General features: G+C 49.4%; 1 protein-coding gene across 1 annotated transcript; it reads right to left on the minus strand.

Moving 5' to 3' along the window:
- Nucleotides 1–504: 504 nt before the first annotated feature.
- Nucleotides 505–9651, minus strand: LOC119109126 (degenerin mec-4-like). Its single transcript, XM_037232687.1, has 2 exons — nt 9577–9651; nt 505–1748 (listed from the first exon to the last, which is right to left on the minus strand). Exons 1-2 carry the CDS (start codon nt 9596–9598, stop codon nt 505–507), a joined length of 1266 nt encoding a protein of 421 aa, XP_037088582.1. The 5' UTR covers nt 9599–9651.
- Between the last annotated feature and the right edge of the window lie 1086 nt (nt 9652–10737).

Consider the following 10737-nt stretch of genomic DNA (forward strand, 5'->3'; position numbering starts at 1 on the left):
AAAGAAAGAAAATACTGGGGTTGCGGTCGAGATATTATTGACACTGTACTAATGACAACAGTGTCAGTGTACGGTGTAGTTGCATATACCGCAGTAAAGTGGGAGATCGTATTTAGCCACGTCAGTTTTGCAAACGTGATTGGCGACAGTTTTGATCGATGACCCGCAGAGAAACGTGACACCTCCAGCCAGCCGGCGCGCTCGGGGCGCGGCGCACCGCAATGATACCTCCAGCGGGCTTGTGCGTTCGGGGCGCGTCGCACCGGTGTTAGCACCTCCAGCGGGCCGGCGCGTTCGGGGCGCGTCGCACCGGCGTTAGCACCTCCAGCGGGCCGGCGCGTTTGGGGGCGCGGCGCACCGGTGTTAGCACCTCCAGCGGGCCGGCGCGTTCGGGGCGCGGCGCACCGGTGTTAGCACCTCCAGCGGGCCGGCGCGTTCGGGGCGCGGCGCACCGGTGTTGGCACCTCCAGCGGGCCGGCGCGTTCGGGGCGCGGCGCACCGGTGTTAGCCGCGCTGCTCGGCGCGCTTCCGCTGCCGCGACACGCAGCTGGCCACCACGCAGTCCAGGATCTCGACGAAGGTCAGCAGCGAGCCACCGAGCATCAGGCCGAGGTTGCCGCCCACCTCGGCGATGAACGTGTCGAACGAGTACGCCTCGCGCTCGGTGACGCTCTCCTCGACGTCGGAGATCCACAAGTCGACACCGCCAACGGTGATGGCGCGGGCGCCCGGGTACTTCAGGTACACGCTCGTCTCCTCCACGTGCCACTTCTCGTGCTGCTCAATGTGGTACCGGTCCTGCCGGCAGCTGGCGGTGCAGGGGCAGCTGTCCGTCCAGAGGATGAAGTCCCGCTCCTTGACGCCGCGTTCCGAACCGCCCGCCGATCGTTCCAGTTCCTTCAACGAACGGCACGAGCGTGTACCGGGCCTGTAGCGGTTAGCCGCGATCCATGGCACAGAGCAAGGCTTGCCGCCACCGCTCGTCTCCTTGACCACCTTCGCGGTCACCATTTTCATCAAGCAGCTGCCGAGGCAACGCACCTGGCCGGTATACGAGTTGTCCGACGCGTTGCAGCCACGCCCCGAGCCGTGGGGTAGCGCTTGGGTGATCTTGCGGAAGATTTTCATCTGGTGCATGCGGTTGCCGTAGACTTTGAGTGTTACCGCCTGGCCGGAGAAGAAGGCGAAGTCGTTGTAGTGGACCTCCTGCGTGTGCAGGAACACCGTCCAGCCGCTGTGCTCGAAGTCGTCGAGCTGTTCGCGCTCGCGCATCACCAGGGTGATCTGGCCACCCACCATCCGCCTGCCGACGGTGACGTTGGTGTTGAGGGTGGTGCAGAGGCCGTTGAGTAGCGTGTGCGACGTGCGGAAGGTGCCGATCTCACTGCACGGCCGTCCGTCTACCGTACAGATGAGCACCATATCCGCCCAGCTGTAGGCGGCCGCGCGGTAGAAGTTGTCGAGTCCGTCGAAGGTCGACCAGTTGAGCGTTCTGTAGCCCTGCTGGCGCCATGCCTGCCAGTTGAAGCCGTCCAGCTGGTGGCGCAGCACCACGCTCTTCTTGAAGACGTTGCCGTGGCAGACGGTGACGGCCGGCACGGGGATGTCGACCAGATTGCGGCGGGACCAGGCGCGCACGGTGCCGCCGGCCGACAGCCGGTCCACGCACACCTTCAGCTGCAGGCACAGCCACACCATCAGGCAGATGATGATCACCAGCCAGATGGCCCGACGTAGCCAGAACGCCCCTGTGGCAGACAGGGGATGGTCAGCGCCAGGCGGCTCCACGGTCACCTCACGGAGCGGTGCCCACTGCTGGTCGACGCCGGGCGGAGCGGACGGGCCGCCAGCGCCGGTTAGTGCCAGCAGCAGGCTCAGTGCGAGGTCCAGCTTCATCACCAGGTTAAGCATCATCATGACCAGTGGGTAAACGTCCCCTCGCCAATCATTGTTGTACGTTATCAAGTTCACAAAGGGCAAGTGTTGGGACGGGCTCCATGGGCTACGTCATTTGGTGTTCCCGTGGCACCGTTCTTGTTGTCATCGTCGTGAAGTCAACCTCAGCTCATTCCAGGTGACTGGTGGGCACACTTTCAGGGGGGATGCTCCGCTCGGTCAAAGGGCGGAGCAAACAGCGGCCGGAGAGCTAATTGGGCGACATGTTGCGTGCGTACTAACACACCGGGCGAGGACGATAGTCCTAACAATTATCTTATCCGTGAACACGCGCATATTTTTTGCGTCAACCGCCATCGTCATTAGCTTGCTCACCTCCAGGATGAGCAAGAGTGCATGCATTGGGACTCTTGGGAATAACCGTATGGGTGAGCGACGACTTGACTCGCTGCCACGAGGGTATGGGCTCTCAGCTGTCTTCGCGGCGATCGGGGTGATAAAACAGCGACGCTGGTTGGGATTTGTGTGGATCCTTGGACAGGGGGGTCGCGTTTTCTTTAGTAACAGCACTTCCCAGCTTGCCAGTAAGTAGTGTTTCAAACTTACTACTGTTTGGGGCGTTTTATTCGTGGTGACGCGCAGCTGACTAGGAGATGCAATTTCAGCAGGGTCATCGAGTATATCAGGTTATAATCGAGGGAGAGATGAGTATCGGATTTTAATTATGCAGTGGGTTGAGTGCAAAGCGTAAGTAACGACATGTGAATTGCAAGATGTTTCCATCTGTTATCGTGCTTACTTTACAAACCATAGCATCGCAGCTTACTGTGAACTATCAGTTGTTCTGTAACTGTTGCATCTATGTGGTCTCTGTAGAATTCTTAGGCCTGTCTAATGACCAAACATAAGGTGTAAGCTTTTTGCTTTGTCAAAGCTGTGGAAGTATGACGAGCTATGACATAGCTGTGAGCATCAATACCATGTTCATACAACAGCTGCGATGGCACGTAACTTGTACGAACACAGTCGAAATGCTTGCAAAGCTTACACTCCTAAGGTAGAACAATTTGTCAAAAATGGCCTCAAACCGTGAAAATTTGAAGGGAAAATAATTTAATTCAAATCAAAGATCCATCGAAAAATGCTCATTGCGAATACGCCACCAAAATACGTCCTCGTCTGCGAACACCGCCACAAATCGGTCGAATAACTGAAAAATGAGTGTCTCTCTTTGGCTTCTAATCACAACGAAATGATTCACAACTTACCGACGTTCTGAACCTAGATGCGTACTTCTGTATCTCAGCCAGAGCAATACTGATTGAGTTATGACCCCAGATATTGTGGGAAGTCCCGCGGTAAACGATTAATATTAGTTGTTTATCTTTACAGCACCAATCTGAGCGGATCGGTAGCTGCATCTGCTACGTGTGTAGCGGGATTTTTTTACGGGACATTGCGTTATATAATGTATAAATCGCACGTCGCATACCGTGTCCAAATACCAACTGATGAAAACTGCTGATGCATCCCCTGAGGCCATTCCATGACACTTGATGACGTTGCATTTACGATTTTCATGTACAGCGGTTACGTCGTCATACTGTAAAAGGCTGATGAAACACGAGGAGTACCTACTTCGCGTGAACGAGTCAAGCGTATCATTTCTTTGGGATCACTGCACAAGTGCACACCGATCCATGCAGGTGCTGCTGTGCCCGATATGTAATATTCCCGCCGGATGGTGTCCTGAGTGGCTGAGAACACGGTCAAAGGTCCGTGACGTCACACAGTGAAAAATCAAAATCTGTGATTTAAATGTAAAAACACCCTGGAACGACCTGAGTTACGCAGGTCAATATTCCATGTGCATGTGTGTAGGGGAGAGAGTGCTGAGCTGTATTATGTCCAAGCAGTATCAGGGCGGTTTACTCTAAATACGTGCGACAAATCCCGGTCTTCCGTCACGTGCCTTGCGCAAAGCGTCGCCCTCCATCTTTCATTTGTCCTTCCGGCTGCAAATGTGTTGGCGTCTTGGGGTGAGCGTGACACTTGTTTTGCATATCGCTGAGAACTCAAGCGATCGCTGGGAACCGCTAATCGTCCAATATACATAGCCCCTGGTGTTGATGGGGTACTAACCCAATGTTCTCAGTGAATACCGCCCATTGATATCATTCATTCATCATTCTCAGTGGATACCATCGCTGTTCTAGGAAGAAACCCTCAAGAAAAAATCAGCTACAAAAAACACAGAATGAAAAAGTTCACTTCAAAAACAGAATATCGGCCCTGCTTTTGATGCAACGAAGAGCCGAGCAATGTACATTGCAATGTCATCGTGCCCACAAAGTTTCTGCAAGGTCATGTAAAGCTGCAGAGCCGTGATCTGGGAAGAGGGTCCTCCGCCTCCGTGGCTTGTGAAAGCTGCTGGACTCGTGACTTAGTGTCGCTGAGCACGAGTCCCAGAGCGGGATTATTTTTCACCCGAAAGACAGGAATAGTTAGTGTGGCAAATGGCCACATGAAGCAAGAGCGAATGAGCAGCAGCATTGTGTGACATTTAAAGTCATCTGCAGTCCTGCCTGGCAAATGAGCGAAGGCGAAATCACATGTCGAATTAGACAGGCTAACTTGGATAGGTGGTTCAGGGCAGGCAAGACAAGCTTAGTCTTAGTCGGTTACTCCGGATTCAAGGCCATCCACGAGAACATTCGGAATAATAATAAAAATCATGAGTCAAAAACACGGATTTACTCAACTTAAAAATGATTCTCCGCACGCAAAATAAGCGATACTTTTTTCTATCACATTGTGGCAGTCTCAGTACATCGCGAGATATCGAAAATGACAACTCGGAGCCATTTAGATGGCGAATTGAGCGTCTGCACAAAAGGCATGTTTAACATGAAATATAACCCCAATGACATTTGAATAAATAGTTTAAGTGACTATATTTTGGTACAAATGTGGTGTAATGCGCAACGGACAGGTAAGACTTCAATCTTGGCATTTTTGTCAAAAGGATGCTATGAAAATGACACATCGCTATCCATGCTATCAAGATGACAACTCAGGTCCACTAGATGGGGAGTACAGCGTCCACATAATCAGCTATGCATACTATTAACTTTCATGCCAATGCTATTCAAAGAAACAACTATGTCACCAAATTTTGATAAAAGTGTGGCATAATACACAGAAGTAGGAAGGCTTCAAACTTGGAATTCCTGTCAAAGGGATGCTAAGGTCTTTCCATCAAACTTGGGGTATTGGACGTGTTTTTGCTGTTATGTGCTCCTGTTTGCTCTAATCATATCGTCTGAAAAATCGTGGATTTGAACTGTTTTCATGCCATGCTAGGTCACAAGATCTAAAGCTGCCAGGTTCACCGTGAAAAGCATCAATTATTCCCACTTTTATCGGCTTGTTGCTGACTAGATATCAAAGTTCGTTTGGCATTTTCAATTTGCACAGCAGTACATAGCACGGATATGACTTTGCAAGCCCCCCCCCCCCCCCCCTCCCAAGGATGTATTGGGCTCCCAATGTGTTATTAAGGACTTTTTCGTGATGGCGATCCCATGATAGTCACATGATCCTAAGACGTCTACTGGAATGTTGTCATTTTCATCAAAAATACCCCTTGTACAAATTCATGCATGTCGTTTCAGTTCGGTTACAGGCATGATATATTGCTCATCCCGCTAACACACTGGAGATTATGCTTTATCATTTCCCCTGAATAGTGCTATCACTATTTTTAGAACTATCTATCATATTTTTATCACTAGCTATCACTATTTTTAGAACTACTAAAACCGGCCATTTCAAAGTCACTTCACAGCAGCGTATGTCAAAGCACGTAGGCTACAAACACCCTGGCACTGTCGCTTTGAGATGGATCTCAACCACGTTTTGATAACTTCCATGAATTTTGGCTGATGGTGGTTTTGACCTTACATTTTCATTACGATGGTTTTCCATTCCAGCGGTATTTTAGGAACCCCTTGATCTACGCAGGCGGTTTCGCGGCCTTCTCTGCTAGCCTATTAGGCCCCCTAACGCCGGGGCGTTGGAGCCGCCACAGCAGTGTCATGACCTGCGCCATGAATAACTGACAGGGTACTCGCTAATTGTCTTGTCATACTAATCAGAACCTTGAAATATAGAGGATGTGCGTCTCTGATGGGGGTGCAAACTAATGGCGACGCATGCGGCACAGCGCTCACGCATGCGCACGGTACTCTCACACCCACAATAAACATACATCGAGCTGTGGAATGTCCCGTGATGGCGCTGGAGCAAAGCGTACATCATGTCGCTAACCGGCATTATGCATGATGTGCATGGTGCCTTCATGGTTTTCAGTTCAGTTGGAAAGCTTCCCCTTAACAGAAGCCGTAATATGCGTCGGAAATGTGCAGAAACCAGCAAATTTGTTTAATTCGTATCTTTTGCATCCATGAATTTGTTTGAATGAAACTTTTTTACCTAGCAACTGGGTAGATATCGTGTGGTAAAAGATCGTGTGCCGTCACATCGTCACCGAAATAACCTGACCGAAGGAAAATGTGTGGATAATTGCGCTCAAAATATCGTATGAGATATAGATCACATGGATAGATCATATGTGAAGGATGATGTGTGATGGAAATGGTGCAGGACAAGGAAAGCAATGAAAAAGATCGCACGCGATAATTTTGTCATGGCTTAAAGACCGCACCGAACACTGTGAGATGAACTTAGTATGACAAAATATCATATAGCATAAAGGTAATAATGGCTTGAGTTCGAACTGAACACAGATTGCTTGAGGTGAAGACAGTCAGCAGTATGGCAGAAGCTGTTTCCCATGTACGACTTCGCCAGACAGCACCAATTGCACCCATTTCCGGATCGCCAGCTAAGGTGACTCACAGGCTGTCGGTTCGGTCGGCGTCAGCTGGAAACGCACCTGGAGCCAAACATTCGACTCTGTGCACACATTTCAGCTCCAGAGACATCTGATCAGCTCCGGAGCCTTGCCGGAAGTGACGGCAATGCGTGCAGGCTTTTAACACGCGCTCTGGTGGGTCCAATTGCCCCCCCCCGAAGGTTTTTCGAAACTGGTTTCCGAACGGTGCGGCGTAGCCGCGCAAAATTTTACATGGCTATTCACAATTGAATAGCGAATCGCTTGGTATAAGAAATTCAGATGTACCTTGTAAGGTCACTGATCTATGGCAGGTCAAAGTCAGGCGATGGTTTCATCAAAGGCAATTTCTAGGGAATCGTTCAATCTGATGCAACAACGGAGCGTTTGACGAAGCTAAACATCTTTGAAATGCTTGATTAGGCAGCACAAACATTGAATAAGCAAAGTAAGTTGACCTAAGGTCAGGTGTGAAGGCCAGACCAAGGTCAAAACCAACCTGTTTTATTGTTCTAGGGCTTGCTGTGTGGGGTATTTCCCGGTGCTCATTTTAAGTTCATTGACGGGAGGAACCGCATGATGCATCTTCAATTGACTTTTTAGGAGGTCATAATGGGTAATGACCTAAGATGACCCAGGTCCACATTCGTTAAAGAGCATACTGCCAAGCATAATCTTCGCCCCTTATTCAAATGCAAAACTCAGGACAGTCTTGTATTATTTTGGTCACCATGGCCTTCAAAAGGTCAAGCAGGGTCACTGACCTAAACTGAGCTTGTGACCTTTTGCTAAAAAATAGTTGTTTAGATTCTGGGGTCACTTTGGAGACCAACCTGAAATTTGACTTTGCTTGACCTTTTTTGACCCGAAGGTCATGACCTAGTGACCTCAAACTTTGACTTAGGTGAGTTCACGTACAGGTCAACACACCCTGCAAATTTCGTGTCTCCAGCTTTCTTAGTTTCCGAGACCTTATGGGGGGGGGGGGGTCAAATTGACCCTCCACCGGAGCGAAGGGTATCTAGCCGGCCACCCGGGCGCGTGTTAAAGATAAGATTTCCCGACAGAACACTACGAGGCACAGAATAAGGGGCTTCACCATGTGGACGAATGCAGAATTTCCGCATGATGCCCGCAAATCCAGCGATTTCCAGTCCATAACTTCAGATTCCTGTATCCAAAATCCAAGAACTCTCTACAATCAGGGTCTAGGGTCCATAACATTTGCACATTTTGATGAAATCAGTGTCATACATACCTCTCAGGTTTCGACTGAAATGTGTTGAGCTGAAGAGGGAGCAGGGGAGGACTGCTACCACACAACTGAATATTTTACGACAGTTTGTGCTCCTACTACCTTTTCCGAAGGTTTGCAAAGACGCTGGTTTTTTGCTCACTGCGGACCCGGGTGCGTTTGTTGCTCTGGTCATTTAAACTATGCTGCGGCACAGTTTTTCGACATGCGGTTACGACTTCTATTGATGAGGATATTCCCGTCGCTCGATATTGAGCTTTCATTTATGTATACAGCCATTTGCTAAAATCCTTTGCAATGCGATTTGCCTCGTTGACACACCTTGAACTAGAGCATGCGGAATGTCATTGTCATTTCTGCAAGTTCCTCGAGTGTGCGTTTCGTCGGAACACGAGGCCTTCAATACGAGGAATGTGATGAAAACCGAACATTTAAAGGCGTTTTATGTGTGAATGCATGTTTGAAGTGCAAAAATGGTTTTGAAATTTGTCATCGAGCTGCCCGAAATGCTGAGCAATGGATGGATTTTGGCAATGTTCCATATCAACACAGAGAAAACGACGAAGGGGCGATGCGAGGCCTCCAACGAACGACCAAGAAGTTTATATACGCTGTCCAGACAACCGACTCCCAAATATTAGAGCATGCATACATACATACACACACACACACACACACACACACACACACACACACACACACACACACACACCACACACACCACACACACACACACACACACACACACCACACACACACACCACACCACACACAACACACACACACACACACACACACACACACACACACACACACACACACACACACACACACACACACACACACACACACACACACACACACACACACACACACACACACACACACGCACGTGTATCATGTACATATGTATATATGCATATATATATATATATATATATATATATATATATGTATAGGGATTATATTGGTGAAAGTGGCCAGAACGCCATGTTTTGACAGACACTGCGAAGTTCACGGCGTATTTAGCTTTAAGGAGCTTTTTCTAGTTACGCTCGGCTGAACCTTATGTTCCGTTCAACTTTGTTCGGCAGGTTAAACATGATAGTACCAAAATTAGTTGGTATATGTTTTATCCCAATGCTTCGAAGATATATAAGTCCATCTTCAGAAGACGTATGAAGATGACTATCAGCACATGGCACAAAAATGTGGTGCAAGGTTTTTTGGCATCACCTCGTATATATATATATATATATATATATATATATATATATATATATATATATATATATATATCCAATAAGGTTTTTTGCGCACTTTCGTACACTGACTTTTGTCTGTTTCCTTTTCCAAGGCAGGCCTATCCATGAAGACTCTTTTAGCGGCAACGTTTCTCTCGCAGGGAGGGGGGGGGGCGCAGCGCAGCGGAACAGCAGATGCTGATAGGGTGGAGTCACCGCCCGGCCCGCCGCTCGGTCAGCACCATCGCCCTGCGCCCCCCACTTACCGGGGTTACAGACGAGTGACATGCCAGTGATGCTGAGCTGGTCGACGGGGCGGCCCTCCGGCGGGACAGGCTCGAAGTCGGCCCAGCCGCTTTGGCTGACGTTGCGCAACATCTTCAGCTCCTTGGTGGACAGTCGGTTCAACGCGTCCACGTCCTCCTGGCGCAGCTCGCCCGCCAGCGAGATGGTCGGCACGTCAGGCGCCGCGTGCACCCTCCTGCCGGACTTCATGGCCTGCTCTCGGGCGTCGGCCGCTCGTGTGAAGTGGTGAGCACGCCTGCCCCGCACCGGGCCCAGGCCGTGCCAGCCAGTCGCGGCTGCGCACGCGCCACACCCCAGGTGATGGGATGGCGCGCCCGGCTAGCACCACTTTAATCGAACGGGCATGCGGTACGTCGTTTCATCGTGGGTCGCTGCAAGTGCTTTATTTGCTGTTTCTGGGTGTTGAAATGACGTCCAGCAACGTGGAATGCTCCCTAGACCCGCCGATATAAATAGGACTCGAAGTGAGAGCCGCATTACCCCCACTTACATTGCTATTTTTGCAGTGCGCCGCGTGCATTCGGTCGTATACGTCACATCCCAATAGTACGGGCGGCCAACCGATTTGAAGAGACCAGGAACAGCGAGTTTAGTTTTTCACGCATGTAATTGAATGTTCCCGGTCGAGTTACAGTATTCGCTCCTGTGTCAAACCTTTTGCATGTCATAACGAAACCGTGCCAAATGCATGTTAAATGCCGTGATTATTTATAGGGAATGTTTATATGAAGATGTTCAAATCTGAAGATACTAAAGCAAACATCATATATGATGAAACAAGCTCACCTCTAACTATTGGTATACTTCGAAGTGGAAAAGACTGCTCAAGACAGCACAATCCTCTGTTTAGTAATTATGCTCCTCAATGCGTCACCGTTTCATTATGTCAGCATACCTTACACATTGATTAGGAGCCAATTGACGGCAGTTATATCTTAACATTGCGCTCACGAACACCAGCTATGGGCGCCGTCATACGGATTTTTTTGGCCTGATCACCGCATGGTTTATGAAATAACAGAATTTGAATGACGTTATTATGACTTCATAAGTGTCAAGGTGACTTTGGAATAGTCTGTCCGACATACCTTCCCCATGTTTGAGGGCGTGTGGCCCAGAAA

Source organism: Pollicipes pollicipes, unplaced genomic scaffold (genome assembly GCF_011947565.3).
Source record: "Pollicipes pollicipes isolate AB1234 unplaced genomic scaffold, Ppol_2.1 Scaffold_7231;HRSCAF=8579_pilon_pilon_pilon, whole genome shotgun sequence".
Classification (NCBI taxonomy): domain Eukaryota; kingdom Metazoa; phylum Arthropoda; class Thecostraca; order Pollicipedomorpha; family Pollicipedidae; genus Pollicipes; species Pollicipes pollicipes.